Genomic DNA, 26,683 nt, shown 5'->3' on the forward strand with positions numbered 1-26,683 from the left:
TTTCGTGCGATTTGCTTACCTTTCCTATACTTTGCACTCCTGTCGTGTTTTGGTTTAGTTTGCTGTTGTTACTTTCTGAACCGCCCCGACAGGACATCTGTAAAAAAAAGAGCTTTATAGCTCATCGGATTCCTCCTCCGGCATAAGTAAATATTCCGATTCTGATAAGGGGTAGTACGGCACCGCAGCGAAAGGCAGCGGTGCGAGCCGTGGGACGCCTCCAGGCGGTGAGCACAACTGGAGAAAGGGGAAAGGGTGGGGGCCTCCCTGCCAGAACATTGTCCAGCCGAGGGGGGAGAGGGGCGAGTCCCCGTGTCCTCCGGTTAAGAGCCACCGCGTCCGTTCACGTGCACGAGCGGGTAACACTGCACACCGCCATCTCCTGGCCACCACGCGGCGTCACGTCTACAACAGCCGGCGGGCCGTGTGCGCTCATTCGTCAGGGCGCTATCCAGGCTCGCGCCAGCTTAGCTTTCTGGGATTTTACAAGACTGCGCGTGCTACCGCTGCCGGTGCTGCTGACGCCGCCGCTGCGTTTGCCACCGCCGCGGAAGCCAATCGTTACCTCCTTTTGCGCCTTGCTGGCCACCTGCTGCTGCGCATGCTGCTGCACGTGTGCCTGTTGCTGGACATGCTGCTGCTGCAGCAGCTGCAGCTGGGCTTGCTCCTGCTGCTTCTTGTAAAACTCCTGCAGCTGTTGCTGTGGATCGGCACAACGCGCGCCAGCGTTAGGGTTAGCGATAAATCGTCAATCGTAGCTATGATCATAATTTAAACTTGTAACGCGCACCGGCAATCGCTCGCTTTCGAAGAGAGATAACGTACGTATGTGTGTATGTTGAACTTCTTTCACACAGTACGTAACCAACCATGCTAATTGGAGGTGCGGGGAAAGGACAACAAACAAGACACGACTCAAAGGGGCGAGGAGAAATCACAGACGAGGGGGGAATGGCGGCGACAGTCAGGCGGTGAGCCGGTGTCAGATTCCCCCTCCGAGCTCTGCGGTCCTATATCTATATTAAGGTGTTATCCTGTCAGTTAATGAGTGTTTGCATGTGGCAGGAAACTGGAGCACCCGGAGAAAACCCACACATGTAAGGGGGAACGCTGTATCCCTGTACAGAAGGCGATTAGTCCACTTTCTCCTGGCGAGCCAGCGTATATATGGCACCTCGACACAACACTGGGGGGAACTTGGGCGTGGTGGGGGGGGAGGATTTTGAGCAAGTCGGCATCGGAGGGTCAACGAATCAGCCCCCTCACAATTCGGTTAACCGTCAAGATTTGGGGTGGCGATTTCATTCGAGAAGGAATGCATTTGTCTAACGCAGTGACGAGGGTAACGGCCTCTTGTGGCTGGAGGGTGCCACATGAAACCATTGCGTGCAAAATAAGAATATGTTTAACCCTTTCCGAGGTGGTGTCAAGATGTTCATGCCCCCAAATATTAATATTTTGCAAGGGATCAAGTAGCGCATTAACCTATTCCTATTTTTTCATACTTTGATACTGGCAAAAAGGTCCCATTTCACTGCGTACGGCTTATAAAAATAATTGGCACTGTTATATTTAAGCATTATCACAATCCGCTGCTGGATGAAGGCCTCCAAAAACCGTCGCCACCTCATGCGATACTGTAACGATCCACCAAACATGTGCACACGGGCTGATTTCACCACTCCATCTCCTGCGTCGGACATCATTCCATTCCTCAGCTTTTATAGACACATGGTTACACATGTTCGAAAATATCGATTCTGAAAGGCAGGTGAATGGATGTACATGTTCTGAGCTTAACAATCGATGCCAATCGATAGGCGTTACACCCCTATTCAGCAAGCTCTCCAGTTAAGCACGTTTGAACGGAGTACCTACTGTTTGATTCCTAATGTGGCCTCGTGATAAATTGTGCCTTGCATGAACAACTAGGAATGTAATGATAAACCCTCTTCCACCCAGTGATTCAATCATATTTGTCTTTGTGTGTGCTAGTAGCAGCAGAGACGGGCTCACAAACTCAGAAGTTTATCATGAGAATTTTATTTCCCGAGTAAAATCCCCTTGAGTCATCGGCTCTCTGTCAATGGCAACTCGGCCGGCAGACGTAACCCACTTACTGTGACTGCCGTTTCCAGGTGACATTGCGGCCACAGCAGGTTTACAAGTTTCACGGATATTAACGGAGCTATTTTCACCCTTGCCCCCCAAGTTCACGTGCGCGTCGCAATGCCCATCGCCATGCCCATCTAAGAAATTAGATTTGTTCCGAGCAGCGCAATTAAGTTTGCGAGTTCATGAAAAAAAAACTTTCAGATTTAGCCCATGAACACTGGCGCAAAATTATCCACTCCTGTGAATTATGCCACGGTGTCTTTTTAATGACCACTGGAGTGGAAGATGGCAGCCTTCACGCGGCCCACTCCATTAAGGGAGAGATCACGACGAATGGCGTCAACACGGCAACTGAACATCGATCATCGATCTCCCGCTCTCCGGAGCAACGACGAGACTCACAATGACCACCTTCCGGCTCAAAGGTGCATCGTGACAATGCCTACGACGTCGTCAAATCGAACTGCGCTATCGGATTACGTACGTCATCGATGTCTCTACCGATTATCGGTTCCGTTACTCAACCCTAGGGGCCAAGATGAAAATTGCTGCAAAAAGAGGTCTTACCTCCGTCCCCACATGTGCCGCATGACAGGAGGTGATGGGCGGAGCTTGGTGACATCATTGGCATCACCAGCCGCGTCACGCTGGGCGTGGCTCGTAAGAGGTTTCCCGCCTTCAGGCGGCAGCTTTTGTGGGACGGCGACCACTTTTAAAAAGTGGCCCGGAGTAATCGACCACCAAAAAAAGGTGCCGATTACAACATTTAGTTGATTAAATTCAACACCTAGGCCTTTGTGACCCCGTATTATAATTCATAATAGATTTTTTTTTTGCCCACATCGTGGAAAGTACGATCGTGCCTAAAATCCAATTGTGAATCTCATTTTCGTCGATTAATCGACGGACTCGCCCCGGCCGTAGAGCCGAAGCCGGTGAACCGGCGGCAACCCGACTCGGCGGTGACCGTAGTCTCCCGCTGGTGGCGCGTCAACAAAAATGCGCTCACTTATTTTTTTCCCCAGACGGTGCCACGCGCGACTTTGTCCGGGCTTGCTCTCTGTAACAGTAGGCCATTGTGCGCTCGTGCTGAAGCAATCGTTATTTAGCAACCCCCACGGTGATAAATCAGAGAGCCCCTTTACCTAAAGTGGACACTACGCTGTTATTGCCGCTCGGCTTTGCATTACTCTGGGGGGGGGGGGGGGGGCATGAAGCCCAATATGTGGGCGACAACACGGCAATAAACGGGTGCATTTTAAAATGCACAATGCCTAAAACTGTGCCACCCAATGAGCCACAGATGCACTGGCGTACCCTAGCAGCGTGACCCAAATTGCTCCCCCTTCTCCGTTGTTTTCTACTGCGGTGACTGCAATCGGTGGGCAATGTGAAACAATGGTGTGGAATCTTTCCGAATCTACCGCGAATAATTTATCGCGGATTAAATGAACGAACATCAATGCTTTCTACAAACGCGAAGATGACGTTGCGCATTTTGTTCATTCGCTGGCCCTAGCAAAGTGTGGGCCACAGCAACAGTCTGAGTGAAAAATTCAAACGTTCACAATGTAAGGTGCAACGTCAGTGTTATTATTATTATCATTGTCGTCGTCGTTGTTGATGTGTCACTAATTCAGTTGGGAACGTGGAGAGTAGAGGAGGGACACAGCCGATGTTTCCCAGCAATCAGGGGCTTGCTTCACGGTGGCAGTAGAGATGTGGGCCACCCAATTCCACAGACGCAATCTGGCAGGTCGCCCGAAACAAGGCAAAGACGAGGTTTGATTTAGGAAAAACCAGAATGAAGTCATCGGTGCGACCTCTGTGTAGGAGTTGACCGAGCCACGCTATGACATCACGCGTGACCGCTACACAGCGGATTTTGCCATCGGTTTCAGCGTAAAAGAAATGGCTTCCCAAAATCCCGCGTGGGCCGGTGAAGTGGTTAGTGGACGCCGACCGTAAAAAAATTTTTTTTACGAGAAAAACATTTTTGTTAAAGTTATTTTGGGTTATCAAACGATAAAAAGTGGAAATGATCGCAAATTTTTAAGCTTGCAGACTTACAAATCTCTAAAACAATACAAATCTAAGTGTACTGATGAAGCCACAAAACTTGCATCTGTGAAACCCAGCAGACTGCGGGGTCCGTGGACTCTCTGAAACAATCGTCCGCGGCAGTCCCCGCTGTCTGGACCACCATCCCGCGGCACTATGGCAACAGAGTTCAACCCACGCCGACTGTCCCCGACTTTCCAGAGACACGTAGAGGCCCCACCTCCATCGCCTGGAGGCCCCAGCTCCGCAACTCAGAGTCACGGTTAAATACGTCCGTGAAATGTTGTGAAAATTATACGTTGCGTTATTATTATTGTTCGTAATAAAAGGTTTTTTTGGGGGTTAGATCGCGTAAATATAAATGTGTCATTCACCCACCACCACCTGACACAGCTAATTAGTAGGGTTTGTCACGTGAATAAAACGTGCCAATTATGTACTACTTCAGCACACCAGTGTGTTGGAGAATAAACCCACAACATTTACAATTTGAGTCCGACATTTAGCTGGTGATTACAAACAGCTTCATCAGGCGATTTGCCAGAAGTTATATTTACGTGATCTTACCCAAAGAACATTTATTATGGGTAATATTGGTCGCAAAAGCCTACGTGTTAAGCATTATTATTAATTTGCACGCATGTATCCACCGACTTAGACGAAATAACCATCGCGCAAATCTGGCTTGGGTTTTCTTCAGAAAACAAACAATAAAATATCTCTCGGCGATTCCACCCCCGCGCTGAGACAACCTCGGCAAGAACCGAGCCACGCGTCGCTGCCGGCGACTTGGGGAAAGCTGAACGGCGTCGACCGGATCCCGTTCAACGCCAGGCAAGTCGGCGAGCGCCGGTTGCGCACGTGTGTACTACCGCCAATGACAAAGTGGCAGCCAGAGGAGGGGACGCGCGCCTGAGAGGACGTCCACCGTGAAGCCGGAGCGATGAAATCAAACCACTCCAAACAATATTTATTTCACCGGGTAAGGGCCCACACTGAGCTCCTACAAACAGCTCTTTTTCAGAAGTGACCTGGCCACAAATGATCGCTCGACGGAGTGGCTAATCACGTGGAAATTTATCGCAGCCAAATACTCCGAACGCATGTTTATTCTAAATGTGGAGGGAGAAACTGGAGGACCCGGAGAAAAATCCACGCGACGACGGGGACAACATGAAACTCCAAGTATACAGCAGCCGTCAGGGTCGGAATCGAACCCACAACCTCCTGCATACCAGGCGATGTAGTTAACATCTCACCACCATGGTGCTCAGCTTGTATCCAAGAGCTACATGGACCGCTGGCATTACAAAATCGCGAGAGATGGCGACAGCTGGAGGAGGCCTTCAATCCAGCAGTGAATAAATCTTGGCCGATGATGATGACGATGACCGATTTGGCTAAAGCGTAAATATATTAACCTTAAGAGGGAGCTGAAGGATGTTGCATCTACAGGTGCGGCGTGCTGTGTGGGAAGAGCTCAGAATTGTGGCACAAATGTGTGAGAAGCGGACCGCCTTGGGCAGTCCCCCATGTCAGTGACATAGAACGGACTAATCAACTCTCAGTGGGGGGCGACAAGCGCACATTGTGGGAAACCTGTTTGTGGGTTCAGAGCTGAGCAAAGATGACACAGTGTGTGGGGGCATGCCGGCAAAGCGACAGCAGCTGAGGTTGGAGACACTGGACTGCCAGCTAGCGACGTCACGACACGATCGCAGAGACTCACGGTCCACCCCACTACCCACGCTGCCAGAGGATTCCGCCAGAAGTTTGGCATCTGATGATTCACTTGCCCACCCACCCCTCCAGATTCCTTTTCTTCCACCATCGGCGATTCAACGAAATGTCACCATTCGGTGTGTCGCGGTTTGAGTCCGAGAACGTGGTGTGGTCTTTTTTTACTTCTTAATCGGCTGTCTCATTTGTATTTTGTATTTTGCTTGCTCTGTCTTCGTGAGCACAGCTTTAGTGCAACTCAAAGGCTTCGAATGTAACATTGTATATTAATTTGCATTATGGTACATAATTGATTCTTACACACATAGTATAGTATACATGAGTGTAAGGATCAACTTCATGTCAACGTATTTCTCCGGCCAGTCTCAAAAGTCTCACGTCTCGCACGGCGAACTCATTCAGTGCGTGGCTCCTGCTGACGAGCGTGAGCTGGTGCTCATATGCAGCGGCAGCCCTGTGCCAATTCCACATTCCTATGACAAGGACCAGTGTCTTTCACATGACAACCTCGGCTGAAGTCCCACAGAACGGTTGGCATTTTATCGACACCGGATGGTTTATGATTATATCATTTAGCAGAATAATAATGATTACGTATAGCTCTTTGTCAATCCAGTACTGGATGAAGACCCTCTCTACAGACAATGTTGTTCTTCCATACTGCACCATACTGGTCAGTGCGAATCGGAGAATTGGTTGGGGGGGTGGCGGGGTACAGGGCTGGTTCAGATATCACTCGCCACCAATGTTATTTGTGGCTGGAAATGAAACTCATGTCGCCGGGTTCATAGTGCAGTGCGCTAACCACTGCTCTCCAGAGGTAAATATGAATGCACATATTAAACGTGTACTTGATCCGTTCAATTACGAAGCTCGTCCATTCTTCAATATCGACAGCATTAAGGGAACAATTACGTAAGATAGTGCACAAGTAATGGCATCAGACAGCTGTGCGCATAAAAAAAAATCTAATCTTTAAATTACTCTCCAACAGATGGCACAATCGATGCTGTTTAGAGCTGCCATGGCTCCGACATTTTTCGGGAATCACAGTAATTAAGTGTCATCGAGTGTTTTCACGATCACATTTAGTGAAATTTAACTTTTCGAAGGATTTTTCATTACCATCATCGTAGTGATTCACTCAAGACCACAAATGCACGGTCACGGAACTCACTGTCGCGGGCGCCGACTCACATCAGGGTCGTAGAGCCATCGGAGCCGCAACAATTCTGTGGCATTATGTTCAAGCAATCGGCTGCAATGTAATCACCTCCTTTTTGTGAAATCCATTACTTTGGCCCCTTTACAAATAGTGGCCAACCACCCCTTCTCCCCCTTCTCCCAAAGATGACAAAACCCCCTATGAGCCACAGTGTCACGTGGCTGCTGCTGCTGGTGATGATGTAGATGAGGTCCATCGACCTCCCGTCAAACGGCACACAAGTAGGAGCAGAGGCGAGAACTCGTCATGTTTTGTCGGTTCATCAGAAAGGTTAATGACGAGAGAGCCCCTCCCCCCCCTCGTCTGCCCATTCAGCCTGCCCGGCTCGTTACGGCAGAAACCACGGACGAGCTGGAAGGGGGCAAGCCAGATGCCGGCGGCCAATGGCCAAACGGCTGCCCAAGTTTCCAAGCGGTCAAGAAATTGAACCGATTATTTTTTATCGGTAGAGAAATCTATTTCTTAACAGTTTGATGGCCCCAGTTAACATTCCATTTTAGAATCACTATTTTAGTTTTTGTCTTTACCATTTGACCCACTAGCTTGGACATTAGCCTTCAGGTGACATTGGCAGCCAAAGTGCATGAAAATGTCGGAGCCATGCACGCACCGCGGACGTTGGAACGGATGTCACCCAATGAAACAGACGCATCCGTACGTGCCTACGATGCAACGCTTTTGGTCGTCCCTATTCATCAATTTCAACCGTGTTGGAAAAGTAACTTGTAAAATGGGCCATCGGTGTGAAACTTGCAAGGGAAGGCAAACTTTAAAGGATACTTTGCTCAAACACTCTCTCCATTGCTACGGATACGAGTTACATCAGCATGTGTCCCAATTACGTTCACTGAGCACATCATAATTGCTTTAAATGTCACTTAATATTTCGCAATCTTTCAAGTTAATTTGCCGTTCATTCTTTCTTCATATGACTCCCCCCCCCACCGCTCCCATTCCATAGGACAACTTTGCACGTTTTCGAATTTCCTTTAAATTGCCATGAAAATAAATAACAGCGCACACAATAGGGAAACGACGGCACATGCAAATATATAAATTTAAACCGCCTTCCCTTTCCATAACGCTGGCTCGGGAACACACCACACTGACGTTGTCCGTGGAGACAGCGGGCGGAGAGTCCCATCAAAGGGAAATTGTGAACGAGTGAAGCTGTCCATGACAGAAACTCATTCGGCATTTCGCGTCGTTTTCCAACAACAACAGGCAACGATAAAAAAAAATTGAAATTCTGGATGGGTTTTTATTTTTTTCCGTCAAAGGCCCCAAAGGCCGTTCAAGACAAATCCCGCCAATGGCTTCGTCAACTGCAGTATGACGTCGTATACACGACTGTCACGACCGATTAACCGCCCACACACGCAGTGCACTATTTGGGCTCGGTTGTAGCTGTCATGTTCTACAGACGTTCACGGATCTGACCTTTTTAACAAACGACCACGTGTTCCTGAACTCTCGATGATCGGCTCGCTTGTGAAGCACAGTCACGCATTTTACTCGATGCTCAGAGCAAAGTGCTAACTTAATTTTTTTGCCCAGTGTCCTATGTACGTACGCATGTTGAACTTCTTTCGCACCGTACATAGCCAACCGTGCTAATCGGAGGTCCTATTTGTGCACGGTAGTGTAACAGTGGTTTTCAGGACACGCTCACACATCCGACCTTTTCACAAATTCTCTGCTTACGACCATCGACCAGGTAAATATTCCACGTGCATCCTTTCGTAAACGTTTATCTCCGAAACTGTGACTTATCGTAGTGAGCTGCTTACAGCCAGGTGTGATCTAGCTACTTTTGCAGTCTGGATCATGCCAACAAAGACACACACACGCACACCTGAAGGAGCATTCGGGTGCCTGTATGAGACAGTACAGCAAGTAGGATGTTGGCATTTCTATGCAGGGTTTTGAGTGCTTTCTCGTTGTACACGCGGCTTTTCCCCGGGTGCTCCGTTCTTCTAGCACATTCCAAACGCTCATTACCTCCGATTAGCACAGTTGGCTACGTATGGTGCGAAATAAGTTCAACGTACATCCAAAACGGAATTGGGTCGAACGTCCCAACGGAAATCAAGCATCCCGCACCGAGCCCACCTGTTGCAGCGCTATGGCCTGCTGCTGTTGCTTGTGTAGTGCGGCCTGCAGCTGTTGGGGCATCGTCAGGCTCTGCTGTTGCTGCTGCTGCTGCTGCTGCAGGAGCTGCTGTATCTGCTGCACACTGAAGACCTGCGGGGTCATCATGGCAACAGGCACCTGGGGACAAGAGACAGCGGGCGGCCGCAGTGTCAAGCATCAGCCACTCCTTGGTCCAGCTTACAATAAAGCGGGTAAGTAAGCATTGTAGCTTGTCCTCCTATACACAGCGGATGAGAGCCAGAGCAGAATGCAAAACAGACAAAAGCGGAATGCATCGTTACTCATTCTGTTTCGTCGTCATCAGTCAAGTTTAATCCACTGCTGTATGAAGGCCTCGCAAAGCCACTGCCACCTCTCACGATGCTGCAATGTAGCAATCAGTTTAGAGTTGAACATTTGTTCAAAGTTGCTTAACATTGACTGTGTCACGCACCCTCCCCAAGCCCCATCTTATAAACAAGGTCACGCTAAAAATGCTTCCTAGATTCGTCACCCACCAACACCCACATCAAATCAGATGAGTTTGAGATTCACCGATTCTCCGACTGCACTCGGCGACAGAAAGTCAACGAATAACCAATCATTCGTGCATCATATCAATTGCCTTGAAAAAAAAACAGTATACAGCGCCCTCAAGTGAACACGCCTGATCTTATCTTATCACCCATCCACGCACAGTTCCGTACCCACGCTTCGTTAGCATCAATGACGATTGTCCGATGGAGAAAAAACTGGCCCCACCGCAGGAATGTGGAATTTCGAGCACTGGCTCCGGGCCATTAATAGAGATCCATGTTTGTAGACGTGCGATGAACTTCTTTCGCGCCGTACGTAGCCAACCGCAGTAATCGGAGGTTGCGGGAGGGGGGGGGAGGACAACGAGCCCCAGTTGCTCAGTTGCCCAGTTGCTCGTTTCGAGCGCAGAGACAACTTTCACTCGGCTTCGGCTACCCGCAACGCTGACCGCGAGCGGCTGCCGTGATCCGAAGCGGACTCGCCGCTGCACCCTTCTTGGAGACCAGAAAGCGAAAAAACATTCCGCAAACAAATCCAGGACGACCGCACGCGCACGGATAGAACGCCGGCTGGAGGCACGTTGACAGGCATATCTTGCGGAGCACAGAAACGGGAAACAGAATCTTGTCCCTGGAGAGGTCACGTGACTCCCGTCCCCTCACGGCACACACACACACTTCTGCCCACACCACCACATTTGAATGAATCCACAAATATATACGGCGCGTCTCCCGTGCTTGCGTGCTCGCGTTCGTTTGCGTGGGTGAACACAGCGGCGTAGATGCAACTGTGCGGAGCCAGAACAAAAAGAGGCTGATGTTGAATCAAGTTTGATATCTTTTCACGAGCACCAACAACATTAAACAGGAGAAAATCGTTGCTTACCGTGGATTTTCAAAGGGTGGCTGCAACGTCAGTGGGAGAGTTTGCGCCAGAGCTGCCGGCTGGAGCGACGGACGCTCCCCGGAACGGTGGAAGAGAGCGCGGGCCTCGTGTGTTTTGTGTTTGTTTGTCGCTAGCGTGCCGCGAGACGCATTTTCAGGCGACCGGGCAAGGCGAGTTTTAAGTCGCAAACAACCGTATTGTGCGTCATGAAAGAAAGGTGGTCACATTTTCTTGGCCTCTGGCGGACCGCGCGTGCAACAAAGAGGGATTTATTTATTTTGTTAACCCTCCCCCCCCACTGGTCACGTTCGCCCCCACCCCGTGTGTTTCTGTGGTGTTGACACAACAAAGTAAAGCCTTAAATTAAGGAATACCGATGATATTTTCACCATCTGTGTACATTAAAGCACCGGCACCCTCTCCCCATCATCCCGAGTTTAAAACAAACATACCATCGATCACGATTAAATTCATACGTGAAACAAAGATGTCTCACACACACACTAGGAAGTCGGATTCTCTCCTTGCGCTGGAGGCTGCTGACAGGGTAACCGCATTTCTTAAGAACACACATATCCACCGACCTTTAGATCAACATTCTGCTGAAGCCACCCAAAGTAATTCTCAACTTATTTTTTTGTGCGATCGCCTACGTTATTCGTATTTCAAGGGTGCACGCTTTCTCAATCGTGACCTTCATGCCGGTTCTCATATCACATTTTCAGAGAACGCGAGCGCGCGACGTTTCCTTTTCACCTTTTGCCGATTTTAGCCGCCACCCAGGGCAGAACGCCAAATAAAAATAGACGGCGTAGAATTCTGTGAAGAAAACGGCGGCTCGCGCCTGTTATACGGCAAGGCGAGTTTACACGGAGCGTCGCTTGAAAGCATTGCGTGGAGGATAGGAGGGAGTTTAAAAAGAAAAAAAGTTGTACACCTTAAAAGGCTTTAAGGTCGTAGGGCTTTCCAACGGCAAATGCCACTCCAGACATGAATTCGTGCCATTCAAGTTCAACCGCTGGACAGAGGGCACGAGAGTGAAATGACGGAACGAAGCAACAGCAACAACAAAAAAGAGGATGAGGAAAAGGGGAAAGGGCGCAAGAGGCAGCTGGTGGTGGGCAGAAGGGCTCGCAGAGGAGGGAGTGTGGTGGAGGGAATGGTGGGGGGGGGATTGCAGGCCACAGGATCGGACAGAGTGCAATTGTTGCAAAATTGAGCAAGGCTACTGGGGCCATCTTTCCGGCATCTGACCCTCACTGCCCTCTGCTTCCTCTCGCAAGAGCTCGATTCTCAGACACACGCGCGCACGCACATACACACACACACACAATCTCACGCAAAAAAACATTTGAACCAAAGAGAGAATAAACTCGGCAGACATCCACATTCGCGACAGCGTGCGTCTCTCTCTCTCTCGACGCTCCATAGGAAGCGAACGGCGGCGCCCTGGCACTAAAGGGTCGAGTGCAGGCAGGAGGCAGAGAACCTGTGGCGCAAGCAGAAGGTCATGGATTTAAACCGTGACTTTTTTTTGATGGAGTCAATAAAAACAACAACAATTCTGTGCAAGGCAATGAAGTTTGTCCCATGGACAAACAAGGTTCCGTCATGGAAATGCGTTCGTCGCTGGTTTCAAGAACACCGGCAGAGAAGATATTCACGTGTGAAATTGAAAACTCGTTTCTTTCGAACTGCCTCTTGTGTTTAGTTTGTTGGCCTTACCCCGCGCCTCCAATTAGCGCGGTCGGCCACGTACGGTGCGAAAGAAGTCCAACGACAACATTGAAGTTAATGTGACGGGATCCATAGCTTTTGAGTGCCGGTCACAAAACAACAAAGGCCCTTTGACTTTCTGAACGATCACGTAAATCCCTTTGGGAAAAAAAAGCAACGCCAAAGTTATTCAGAACTTAATAAAAAAAAATAAGCTCACGAGCGTGAGAAAAAAGCTTTACATTTTATAAAAATACCCAAAAATATATATATATACAAGCAGCCGTATTGAGATGGAGCTGCAATGAGACACTATGTAAATCCACATTGTACCGCAGTATACACACGCATGTACACACAAATACGTCCACGCAGCACACATACAAACGGCGGCGTGGTTTACGACAAAGCTAAAAAGAATGATGAGATGGCACCGAGATCATCATACAGTACAACACACAATGCATTTGTTGTTGCCCGCCTGTGTGAATGAAGAGGCATTCTGGGAAGGAGGAGGGGGGGGGGAGAAAAAAAGAGTTTGAGAGGTGAAGAGGCTTCAAAGGGGGGTGGTGGCGGCAGGGCCTCGGGGACCGGCTCAGGTCAACGGGAAGAGAGGAGGAGGAGGGGACGTCTCAAGTGCATTCCTCGCCCAAGGCTACCGTGGCCCTCCCCCCCCTCGCGCCTGTCCACCCCCTCCTCTCCCATGGCCACCCACTCCATCCCCCCCACCTCTCCTCCCATCCTCCACAAACCCCACTGGGCTCTCGTCTCTCCCCTCCCGACACCCCACTCGCCCAATCGCACCCCACCTGCCCCCTCACCTTGAGCCCCTTGTTCTCGATCTCTAATTCTCTCTGCCGCGTGTCCCCCTCCTCTCTGCCCCCCCCCTTCCTCCCGACTCCCCAAAACTTTTGCAATCTCCCCCCCCCCGGTACCGTTCACCGGTGTCTCCCCCCACCCCCTCCTCGCCCTCCATCCATCCCCGTCCCCCCAAAATCTGCACTTAAAATTCCGAGCAGGTTCAGCGGCTCGGCTCTTCCCGACTGCTGCGGAGGCCATGTCACAACCCACGCACACACACGCAAGAGAGTGTGTATGTGTACGTGTGTGTGTGTACGTGTGTGTGTGTGAGTGTGTACGTGTGTGTGTGTACGTGTGTGTACGTGTGTGTGTGTACGTGTGTACGTGTGTGTGCGTACGTGAGTGTGCGTACGTGAGTGTGCGTACGTGAGTGTGCGTACGTGAGTGTGTACGTGTGTGTAAGTGTGCGTGTACGTGTGTGTGAGTGTGTACGTGTGTGTGTGTACGTGAGTGTGTATGTGTGTGTGTATGTGTGTGTGAGTGTACGTGTGTGTGTGTACGTGTGTGTGTGTGTACGTGTGTGTGTACGTGTGAGTGTGTAAGTGTGTGTGTGTACGTGTGTGTGTGTACGTGTGTGTAAGTGTGTGTGTACGTGTGTGTGAGTGTGTACGTGTGAGTGTGTACGTGTGTGTGTACGTGTGTGTAAGTGTGTGTGTACGTGTGTGTGTAAGTACGTGTGTGTGTGTGTGTACGTGTGTGTGTGTATGTGTGTGTGAGTGTACGTGTGTGAGTGTACGTGTGTGTGTGTACGTGTGTGTGTGTACGTGTGAGTGTGTACGTGTGAGTGTGTACGTGTGTGTAAGTGTGTGTGTACGTGTGTGTGTAAGTACGTGTGTGTGTGTGTACGTGTGTGTGTGTGTGTGAGTGTGTGTACGTGTGTGTGTGTGTACGTGTGTGTGTGTGTACGTGTGTGTGTGTATACGTGTACGTGTGCTTATGGGGAGCGGCAATGTAGCGGTCAGCGCGCTGCGCTATGAACCTGGCGACCCGGGTTCGATTCCCGCTCACGGCCAACACCAGTGACGATTATCTGAACCGGTCCTGGGCCTCCCCTAGGTCGACTCAGCCTTAAATGAGTACCTGGTGCGGTGTGTAAACATCGCCACTGGGGAGGCAAAGGCGACCGGGCGTGGTGCTGGCCACCCACCGCCACGTGTGCCGTTCCGTCCTTCATAGACGCTCACTAACAGCACTTGCCCCGACAGTATCTTTCGGGATCTTTGTCTTTGTATGTACAGCGTGGGGAGCGGAGTGACGCTGTGGTTAGCGGAGTTTGATGCCCGCTTTGGATGGGTGTCAGCCTTCTCGGCTGGGGCTGTGTCCAACTGCGTATGTACCATCATTGCGATGAGTCAATGGGTCAGAGCAGAACTTGGTGCCACTCACTCACAGCAGTTGCCCTGACAGTCGATGCAGGCTACATGCGGTACCTTAGTCGATGTATGTGTGGAGCAGTGATTAGCACACCGCACGACGAACCCAGCGATCTGGGTTCTATAACCATCCACGGCTAACCATCACCGACACTGTTATCAGAACTTATCCTGGGCTTTTCCCCTAGATTGACTAAGCCTTAAACGAGTGCTCAATTGTGTGGGTGTATACATCATCACGAGCACCGGGAAGACAACGACGCGCCAGGCCTGGTAGAGTACGGCATTGGTACCGTGACTACCCATCTCGTTGTCAACGTTGGCCCCAATGGGAGATCGATGACACAGAGTCTGCTGGGTTTTACGCGCGTGCGTTTGCGCGAGCAGGCGCGCGTGCACATGCACACTCTCTGTGCCCACGCGCGGACCTCCACGTGCAAGCTGGCTGGCTGGCTGGGCGCGCAACATGTGTCACGCATGCAGAGAGACACGCTTGCACCGGTGTTAGTCACGCACACGTGCAGACGCGCACTAAACCAAACGGAAATGTGGAGGAAAGAACTGGAGGACCCGGAGAGAATTTGAACAGGGTCGGGAACGGGCCCACGACCTCTTGCATACCAGGCGAGGGTGTTAACATCTCGTCACCGTGATGTGTATCCTCTTGTACGCGTGCATGCGTAAGTAAACACTTGTGCACACCCACACTCCCTAAGAAGGCCGAGACGGCGCTTCAAGGGGGCGTGTGACGTGGCCAGCATCATGCCCGGCCGCCTTTGTCTTCCCAGCGCTGACGTTCACACGCTGCACCAGGTACGCACGTGAGGTTGTGTCGATGTAGCGGAGAACCAGCACCGCTTCAGACATCACTTGTCACGGTTAACACATTGATGGCTAACGTTAGACACGGTCGGGGGTGGAACCCAGGTGTGGCCCTCTTAATAGCGCAGCGCACAAACCACGACACCTCCGCTTGGGGTTGGCTTTTCCAGGATCTTCCTCCGGCTGAGATAACCGACAATTCTTTCCGGAGCATTAAAAGTACCAGTTTTTGTTATTTCCGTAATAACACACCACTCATTTATGAGCAGTTCTCCCATCGCCCACTATTGTGAGAGATTCTACTTTGCACAGTAAGTTTTGGGTCTTTTATAAACCTCAGCGGGGGCAACCCTAGCCACTGCTCTCCTTACACAAAGACAAAGATCCCCCCTATAGCCTTAACAGACTGTAGGGGCAAGTGCTGTGAGCGAGTAGCACCTATGAAGGCCGGCACCACGCACGAGGGGGTGGGTGGCCAGCACCACGCCCGACAACCGCTGTCATCCCAGTGGCGATGTTTACGCACCACGCCAAGTACTCATTTGCGGCTGAGTCAACATAGGGGAGGCCCAAGACCGGTTCAGATAATCGTCACTGGTGTTGGCCGTGAGCGGGAATCGAACTCGGGTCGCCGGCTTCGTAGCGCTCTCCTTACACCCGTTGCAAACAAAACTCACAAGTCAGAGACTTTGTGGGGTCTGGTATCACCAGTGGCTTGAGCATCTGCTGAAAAAGTTAATCAGCAGCAACTCATTACTTTGAATTATTAACAGACCATACATAATGCAGTAGCGACCCGCTTATTAATTCACCAGAACATGTATTAGCGCTTAATAAAACATCAAGAGAGGAGACAGCAAGTCCCTAATTAAAAACAGTCAGTGGTAAACACCCACTTAACGCGACACCGCGACACCCCCCCACCCCCCGTGTATGGCAAACCAATTAATTAGCCGCTGAGATTGTTTCCAATTTGCAAGGTGATGACCTCTCGAACGTTTCTCGGTTCTCGGCGGAACGTCTGAAAGAGAACGCTCCATCATCTGCGCTGTGCGGCTTGTGTGCAGCTCAAATCCAACAGGCCCTGCTGGGGCAAGTGCTGTTAGCGAGTAGCACCTATGAAGGCCCGCACGGCACATGAGGGGGTGGGTGGACAGTACCACGCCCGGCCGCCTTTGTCTTCCTAGTGGCGATGGCTTTTTACACATGGCACTGCGTACTCAATTGAGGCTGAGTCGACCTCGGGGAGGCCCAGGACCAGTTCAGTTAATCGTCACTGGTGTTGGCCGTGAGCGGGAATCGAACTCGGGTCGCCGGCTTCGTATCTCAGCGTAACAACCGCTACACTACCACTCCCCACGTAAATTATAACAACCATCGCAACACATGCATGGATTTGTGCCCGTAATAATTGACTCATTACAATTGATGCAAATGTTATGGGCCATGGCGGTGCTGTAGCTAGCACTAATCGCTATGAACTCGGCTGACTTGAGTACCACCAAAGCAAGCTGCACTGACCAGCGCAGTGAAGTATGATTTCAAGAACTCTCATGACCGACAGTGTTTCCCCCACGCACTGTCGGTCGTGACAGTTCTTACCCACCCCCGGGAGGGTGGCCATCATCCAGCAGTGGATGGAGAAAGAGCTGTAAATCATAATTAAGTTTTACTACTACTACTACCACATGCAAATGTTACGTGAAAGCTAACGGAGCCGCTGAGGCAGAACAAACAAGATGGACAACACAAGCGAGACAATCCATTAACTGGCGGCAGGGTGAGAAGTGTTATGGTTACACACCAGGCGGACGAGTTTACAAACCCGCAAAAAGGTTTACTGAAAATTCCCGTGCCACAAGGTGGGTGGTCAAACCCACACTCCACTACCACTTGGCATGCAGCTTCCAACAAAACAAATAACACGTAGGTCTGCGTGCTGAACCTCTCTCGCGACGTACGGAGTCAATCGGGCCAATCGGGAGGTTGCGGATACGTACACAACAAGACACGAGCATCTATCTGTCTAATGCGTGCGCTTGGGACAAGAATACGCTGCCATGCTTATGGGGACGAGGATCATTACCAGCGCCGTCACAGCCACAGAGAGCCAAGAGACGCGTGTTGGCTCCACCGGCTCTCGGCACAGCGGTGGCACCATCTCAGCGGCACGCCGTGCGGACGGGAAATCGCGACAGGAACACCGGCACCCGAAGTCGCGCTACTCCGGGTTGTCAAGTTACAAGCTGGAATTGATGCGGACAAGCAAATGAATCTTCTTGGTTCTTTCGGTAAAGTCACGTAGAAGGGAAGTAATAAAATAATCAAAATAAAACATAATAAAACAATTCTCACGACGTTTCGGCTACAACGCAAGCAGCCGTCTTCACCTGACCGGCTACAACGCTGCTTGCGTTGTAGCCGAAACGTCGTGAGAATTTTTTATTATGTTTTCTTTTTATTCTTTTATTGTTTCCCTTCTACGTGACTTTACCGAAAGAACCAAGAAGAAGAATCCCTGCAGTCACGAAAGCTTTAAATCGAAAAGCAAATGAATCTTTCGTGACATCAACGGCAGGATGACGACGACGACGCTAATGTTGATTCAAACAAACATCGTAGATCAGCCATCTGCCAAATGATGCCTGCCCATAAGGCCTTTGGTGGCTGATGGGATGTCTAGAAAAAATAAACCTTTCGTTTGTCACGTCGAGGGACAGACATGTAAAGCAGGCGTACTGTCAGCTTACATATTTTGTTGTCTGTCAATACGGGCCTCTAGTGAGCAAACTAAACGCAACTATGACACAGTTTTACCCACTCTCGAGGTCAGGTCATGCCCTCTCCAACATCACTCCATGTTGAACAATGTTACAATAATATTATTATTAATAACGCTTAGCCTTTTTGTCACTGCACTGGTGGATGAAGGCCCCCAAAGCCTCCCGCCACACACACCGTGCTTGCTTGGCAAGGCCTTCGAGGTTGTTTGATCATGGGGAGGTGGTGGGGGGGGGGGGGTTTGGTTTGACCATATTTCACCACAAACCACGCTGCTCAATGCAGATTTAGTTAAGAGTTGGCCTCGGACCGCCAATGACGTTAGCCGTGGCTGGGAACCGAACTTACGTCGACACAACAGAAGACGCTAGCCCAGGGGTCGGCAACCTACGGCTCCGGAGCTGCATGCGGCTCTTTACGGGCTGCTTCTTGACAATATGTACATATGTACAGTATGTACTCAGATGCATTGCGGCTCTGGAAATACTGAATTTTGTACCGAATTGGAAAGAAATGGCTCTTCTTGTTATTTTGGTTGCCGACCCCTGCACTAGACGATGTGCCACTGCTCCAAATGAAGAATTTGAACATCATGCAAACACATCTTTGTGTTTGCATTCGCGTATCAAAAATGCACGTTTATGCACAAACATAACACATTTGCACACGAACGGATTTGCATCATCCACAAACATAACAAATGTTAACCCGGTAAAAAAAATCTGCACGTTCCCGCACAAGCAGAACGCGCCCTGAGAATGATAGATTAATGGCGCTCTATACATTTACATTATTACATGCACGTTAACGCACACGCATGTTCGCGCGCAAGCCTATTTGTAAACGCACGGCCGAAATGCCCAGCAGCCGCACCCTCTATCCTCTGTAGCAAATGCCGCAGGTTTAGATTAAAGGTGCATTAAGCTGCGTGTGTGTTTGTTTTAGATGCTTGGCGGTGTTGTGCAATAGACCGAGATGCGTGCACGGTCGTCGTCCGCGTGACGAAGAGTCGCGACAACTTCCGACGGTCACGCCGAACCTGAAAAACGTCCCCGACGCTTAGAAACTTTTTTCTTCCCCCCCCTGCTTAAGGTCGTTGGAATCGATTAAAAGTTTATTTACAGAAAGTTTCCGTCTCGTCCAAAATGATCACTTCGGGGAAATATCTTGTTTTCTTTTTTTAATTTCTACCTTATTTATTTATTTCGCAATCAGTTGCATTTCGTGCGAACGTGGAAGCTTACTCATTGAGTCAGATAACGACCAAAACGTGTGGTCAGAGGCGAGACCTTTTCCATCCTTTTCTTTATAACTTACACTATCTCGCTCTCTCTGTCTTGCTCCCTCTCTTCACGTGCAATCAAACCGTCCGTCTGCGTGTCTCTCAAAATAACTGTTGCTACGCTACCGCTGGCGCACGCACGCACAATAACTCTGGCACGATGCTGCTGCCCACGATCGCGGTATTACGCATCGAGCAAAAATTCCCCGCAGTCGCTGCCTGATGTCACCGTTTCCACCGACCTCAGCCGAGGAAGGCAGCTCCGTTGGCCACGTAACATCGCACTCACGTGGCGCGCGCCGTGGTGTAACGCTTAGCACGCTCGCGGACTTGCAATCCAGAGCTCGATTCCATCTCCCGGGCGCAGCAGTTGAAACAATCGCCGAGCGTCTCGATCTCGGCAGCGCAAATCGGGCAACGCAACGGCTGTCCGACCGGAGTGCGTCGCGCGCGGGTGGCGGGGGGGGTCACACGCGAGTGGCTCCTACCTCCTCCGAGACGTCTGGCGAACACGTGGAGGAGCTTCTCCCGAGCTCGCTCCTAGCGAGGGCCCTTCCGCCGCTGAGCCGTGGTGGAGACCAACAAGCACTTGCAGGGCTGCGCCTCCGCCAGCACACCTTTTGCATTCGCATACAGCCACGGCGACGCGCCTCCATCCGCGCATGCGGTACAACAAACAAAGTTGGGCATTTTACGGCAGCAAAATGAATGTCAAAAAAAAAAGATCTCTTACGCCCGGCCCACCCCGCGCCCAGGAAACACACCTCCAGTCAACACAATCAATCTCCATATATCTTGCCGCATTGTGAAGAAACTTATTCACGCCCTTCAGACTTGACGCCAATACGCAAACAATCGCAGCGCCCACAGAGCGCCTGACCCCCCTCCCGCCTGCCGCCTGGACCCTCAAGCAGCCACGGACCAGCACCCTGCCCCCATACCCCCCTCCTCCTCCTCCTCACATTGACCTTGACCACGCGAACGTAAGAAGCGGATCTCAAACATGAACTTTAGATGATGACGAATGCCGTGCACCCAGTGACTTTTTTTTACTTTAAAAGAAAGGAAATATTTTTTTATTAACTTTTACACAATGAGAGGTTCAATGCAAATGCTCTACTGTAATAACAATATTAACGCGACGTATTTGCTTGGCGTTGTTTGCACAAAAAAAGGTTTCGGCGTCTGCGCCACATACGCAGCCTGTGCTATAAACACAAAAAGGTGAGGACAAAATGCTTTTGAGAACGAGTGGCGTGGTGTGGGAGGGAGGGGAGCGGTGGCGCTGTGGTCAGCGCGCTGCGCTATGAACCTGGCGTTACGGGTCCCACTCCTGGCTACGCGGCTCACATTAGTGGCGAGTGATATCTCTACCGGTCCGAGGGGGCCGCGCTGACTTACGCCGTGAACTACCATCAAACAACCCCTCATACGTGCACGGCTTGGGGAGGCCTTCATCCAGCAGTGGATTGGCAAAGGGCCGTGTAAAAGTGTTATTTAGCCCTGTAGTTTTGCTAATTCTGAGTGACACCGAATGGGAAGATTGGGAGTTGAAATCACCCTTTAGGGTCGACTCAGCCCACCGGCGGTCAACAAAAATTTGTTCCACATTTTGGGAATCAACATTTTTCCATGCTCAGCCCTGCCAGAGAGACGTGGTAACCGTCTCGCTCAATCACTGCTCACGTGCGCGTTGTGATAGCAATTTGCCAATAATCGCCAGTGCAAGTGCATGTTGGATACAGCAGCCAAATGTATACCCTGTACAAACGGAAGGAGGGAACTAACGTATAAATCTGTGCCGATGTTTGATCGTTATCCCCCTCGTATGAATGGCCTTTCTCCGGCTACTGCAACTTCCTCCTGAGTGCAAATATATCGCAAACATCCAAAGCAGGAACCATCTGGAAGTAATTTTTGTTAGCGAGGGCGTTATCCCCGTATACAAAACAGCATTTATTTATTTTTTATTATTCTACGATTCGTCGGTGACAGCCAATTTGCAAGTCAAATGAGCCAGCGAAACAATGTTTGTTTGTACACCCGGTGCTTTTGAATAGATTGCGAAATCAAACAGTGTAACTGCCAAAGGAACGAGCAGAGGGTGTTGTTTGCATGCCCGTTCAGGAGCAGCCAGAGGTTCCTGTAAAGTGCTCGGCAGAATCCAGTTGTCTAGCAACCCTAAATTAATTGACCCCCTCCTAACATTGTTGTTTCCTTTGCATGTTCATTTCTGCTTTATAGAAAGGTTGCTACATTTTTGTTTTACTTTTAGAGACTTAAATGGGGGTCACAAGACATCGGGACCACCCTGTCGGTGGAGGCCCTCCTGATCCACCATCTACAGTCGGGCTGTGTGTGGCGAGGTTCGGGAAAAATGACCCCCTTTGGTATGTATGTTGAACTTCTTTTGTACCATACGTAGCCAGCCCTGATAATGAATCGGAGGTGCAGGGGAAGGACAACAAACTAAACGCAAAAATCAGTTTTCAATCTAGATGATTCAAAAGTGCAGAGCTCAAGTCGCTTCCCAATATCGCCAGGAAGAGCATTCCAGACGGCCGAAGAAGCGCATCTGAAAGCGCGCGATGCGGTGACCGTCTTTGTTCGACGGTTAGCCAAAAGCCGCCGCTGCGAAGATGACCGGAGTTTGCGCGATGATGGTTCATACTCCTTGACGTGATCAGCGAGGTATCGTGGTTCATTTGTGGCGAGCAAATTAATACATCGCCCCCCCGCCCCCCAGCGTCCTCCTTGTGGGGCTGACCCCGTGTGAGCAACGTTTACCAGCGCACGCTGGGCGAGAATGACCGCTGGGTGTGCACGCCCGCCTCATTAGCGCGATTAGCAACTCGAGTTCGCCTGTTCGTAAATTTCCAGGGGGGGGGGGGGGGATTTTTTTCTTTCTTTCAACAATCAGGAAGTTTGTACGCATTTGGGAGAACAATTTGGCCGCCGCTTATTTATGTGCAAAGTGACATTTGCGTTCCGTGCTAAATAAACAACCGCTTGCAGGCGTGTGCCATGGGAGATTTCAGGCCACAATTGAAGTTTGAAACCACGTTTGTGTTATTTCTTTGCAAGTTGAGATCGACTTTACATATTGCCATCAGTCAATGGCAAAGTGGCTTGCTTTGTAAACTAGGGGGCGCTGCGGTGGCGAGATGTTTACTACCTCACATGGTACACAGGAGGTCGTGGGTTCGATCCTGACTGACACCTGTTTCCATGTTCTCCCCATAGTATCGTGGATTTTTCCCCTCCACATTTAGAATCAACGTGCATTTAGAGTATTTGGCTACTATAAACTTCCACGTGATGAGCTCGGTGGGCCTTACCTGGCAAAATATAAATAATTTAGTTTCGTTTTAACAAGACAGAAATATGGATCAAATTAGGTATCTCTCTATTCAAATTTACGTTTGGGTGGTGCTGTTCATCTCTGTTGATGGCCTTAAGGCTGGAGGGGAAATTCCTCATTCCTATGGTGGGAACCAGTCTAACCGTGGGATAATCTTGACTTAAAGCTTTCGTGACTGCAGGAATTCATATTCTTTGGGTCTTTCGGTAAAGTCACGTAGATAGGTTCAAAGAAAACAACAAAAAACTACGACGTTTCGATCGCAACACAAGCGGTCGTCGACCTATCTACGTGACTTAACCGAAAGACCCAAAGAATACGTGGAATAACCGTTGTTAACTTATAACTAGGTTGAACTCCAAGTGTTTGCGGTATGCGTATGCATCACGAAATAAGGAATGCAAAATTACCGAACTTTTTGACAGCAGGGCCTGTAACAATCTGGCCCCCCCAAGTAAATGAATGTCGCAATTTCCAGACCAGATTACCCAACCGTGTGCCACCAAAAACAAATCACAAACACTGCAAACGAATCTCAAGCACGAACCGATGCAATTTTCCCGCGAGCAACCGATTTGATCAACGCCTCGATGCACTTTTACCCCTCTACTACAAAGTGCAGACAAAGATCCCCCATATAGCTTTCAACAGACGTTTGCGGAGAGAATTGTTAGCAATTACCCATGTAGCATATATTAAGATTAAGATCCCCGTGGGGAGAACCTTTAAAGGTCAAAACGGTGCGCTGATCCAAGTACCACACCCGTCCGCCTTGGTATCACCCCCTACCCCCCCGGTACTGATATTCACACATCATCAAAGGCACACGTTTAAGGCCGAGTCGACCTAGGGGAGGGCCAACACTGGTTTCACTCGCCACACCGATACTAGCCGTAGCCGGAAATCGAACTCATGTGTTTGTGTTTCTAGTAGCAGCAGCGTCGTACGGGGCCGTACATAAAGCACATTCACACACACTCATACAACATGCACACAGCCACAAGGAATGCAAACTGGGGCAAGAAAGCGAGTTCATAAAACCACACCCTGTATGAGTGGAGATTGTTTAACAAACACAGGCGAGCCTGTATAAATAATGCACTCTGTCAAGCTTTTAAAGCTGCCCCGTGAGCTCCGTGTTTACGCTCAAGTTAAGTCATGTTTTTGCATCTCAGACGAAGCTTCCCTCCCAGCCCCTATACTCTCCATCCCTCTATCACCCCCATCCGCACCACCACGACCACGGCCAACACCCTCCCCCCTTCCGTCACCCCATCCGCACCACCACCAACAACAACCGCCATTCGCCACTAAGTGACGGTGGCGTCACCACGGCGCCTGTGCCAGGCCAGGTGCACTTTGAGGCCATGTGAAGTGTCGAATGCCCGCTGGCAGGAGGTCACGGGACAGACCCAGGTGCAATGGGTTGGCTGACTGAGATGACCAGCAGATACAGCAACTGCGCCCCCTCCCACCGCCACCAACACCCTCCCTGCCTGTCACCTCCAACCACACCACGACAAGCAGCCCCACCCTCCCTCAACCCAATCTATACCACCACCACTACCCACGCTGATCTCCCTCCCTGTCACCCCATCCACACCACCACAACCACCACCGACTCTCCACCCCACCCCCAGCTAAAGCCACCCTCACATCGCCTATTAATATTTTCCCGGCGTCAGGTTTTACAAGCCCCCTTTCATCGAGTTTTTCCCTTTAGAAAACAAATACGCCTACACATTAAATACAATTTAAAACCATAATAAACAATATCGGCCACGTTCTATCCACTGCCAAATGGAAGGGCCTCGCCCATGTCTCAGCCACTCCTCATGGTCCCGTAATGCCGCAATCCACCCCGCTCCCCAACCGCGATAAGTTTCACTGCTCCATCTCCACCGCTGGACCTGCGCTCTCGGGCACGACCCCGACCCTGGCTGTCACTCAGTGGCCAGCCTCGTCCATCGGTCATCGTCGCATAGAGCGACGGTGTGTCCCGCTCAGGTCTCCGTGCCTTGTTTTTTTATGTCATTTGCATTTCTTAAATTTGTAAAAAAAAAATATTACGAAAATGTACGTCCCTATGTTAATCCAAATGAGTTTGTATGACCGTTCTTCTCCACGCAGCACAGATTCAGATATCACTCAACACTGATCCCAGCCATGGCCAGGAATCAAACTCGGGCATCCAGAAACCAAGTGCATTGCTTGAACCACTGCTGTCTCCGCAACACAAGTGCACTACACAAAGCAGTCCAATATGCGGAGGTGATTGTGACCGACCGGTGCGAATTCCAACATTGTTCTAGAAGGATTGCAAGAAGCGGTGTCGCGGCGTAGCATCAGGTGACGACACTATTGTGAGCACGCAGACACTGACCGTTGATACGTGACGGAGATCATGTGAAAGTCCCCGCAACATCTGAATTTGTCCTCACAAATCCGAAAATCTAATATAAAAACAAATCTGAACTCGTCTCCTGTTCACAGATATTTGTTTACTCGGATTTTGTATCCATTGAGGGATCTCAGCTCTTGTGTTTTGCTCAGGACAACCTCGTGGAAAATGCATTTTCTCAATGTGTCGTCAGCTGGCTATAAATAAGTGAAAGAAATCATTCATTGTAATCCATTAAAAAGCGTCTATAATTACAATGTGGGTCCATTTATAGAGGCCTGACTAAAATAATGAATCAAAGATAAAACAACATTTTATTGAAAGCTTCAAACGCGTCTCCCACAAATCCCGCAAAGCTTCTTAAACATCTTCACCCTCTCGTCCGTAAGATATCGAGCCATCGCTTCGTAACATTCAATCGCGTGTTGGGAAGAAAGTGCGTCATTAGCATCAGTTAGAAGATCATTAGAATCATTGAGGTACTATTGATAAATGGACCGCCGGGTATAAAAGGTGCAGAATTCCGATTTTATCACTTGCAACACACGAGTGATCTTCTTCTGATTCAAACAGATACTGGAAGGGGGGCTGCTATTTGTGAAGTCCTTCACAACACATCCCATTAGAAACCATACCAGGGCACAAGGAGATCTCCCCTCGGGGCCCCCGAAAGAAATTTCAAACATCCCCGTCGGCTTGCCAGGGACACCTTGAAACAACACAAGCAACGGTGTGAAATCGCGGTGCTCTGAAGGTCGAGAAGTTTGCTCGTCGGCCCCAAGTCCACACGCCTACCAATGGAAAGACGGACGAATACATATAATAAGGTAAAATGAAAACTGTTTGTTGAAATCGTGCCCTGCTCACTCTGCTCCGCAGGAACGGTGCCCGAAATTCTCACTTACCTCTGCGAGGTGTGACGGACACATCGACGCGTTGAGTCTCGCACTATTGATATGCACGATGTCACATCTTACATCTCAAGGAGTGAGCAACACGCAATAGAAATGGCACGGTAAAAAAAATGAACTAAAGAGCCAATTCTCAAATTGAACCGTCACCCTGAATTGTGACAATCTGTTGCAGCACGGCACAATTCAACGGGTGGCTGTATTTTCCACCCAACCTTTGATTCTGTGCAAACCTTTTCACGAGACTACAGAACTTATTGGCTATGAGTTTAATGATGCAATGACTTTTCAATCAAATATAAATGCCTATGCTCACGATGCGCATCAAATCGTGTGTGTGTATATATTCGATGTTTGCTTGTGTTATTCATACATGATTTAATCGGCTTGTGTAACCCCTGCAGTTACGATGTAAAAACAAGACTCTTTATTCGTGGAATAATGAGACGTTCCTGAAATGAAGACAGACCCAAAAACGT

The 26,683-nt window shown here is 49.8% G+C and overlaps 1 protein-coding gene across 3 annotated transcripts in view; it reads right to left on the minus strand.

Annotated features, from left to right (window-relative positions):
- Positions 1–26,683, minus strand: part of LOC144943752 (forkhead box protein P1-like) — a 108,888-nt gene that overhangs the window by 45,570 nt on the left and 36,635 nt on the right. For all 3 annotated transcript variants that reach the window (XM_078871549.1, XM_078871546.1, XM_078871547.1), the window contains exons 3-4: positions 9,254–9,412; positions 566–700 (exon numbers count right to left, since the gene is read on the minus strand). In XM_078871549.1, the coding sequence (XP_078727675.1) occupies positions 566–700; positions 9,254–9,412 (294 nt within the window). The remainder of the gene's footprint in view (positions 1–565; positions 701–9,253; positions 9,413–26,683) is intronic.

This window comes from Lampetra fluviatilis, chromosome 32, assembly GCF_964198595.1.
Source record: "Lampetra fluviatilis chromosome 32, kcLamFluv1.1, whole genome shotgun sequence".
NCBI classification, from domain to species: Eukaryota; Metazoa; Chordata; class Hyperoartia; order Petromyzontiformes; family Petromyzontidae; genus Lampetra; species Lampetra fluviatilis.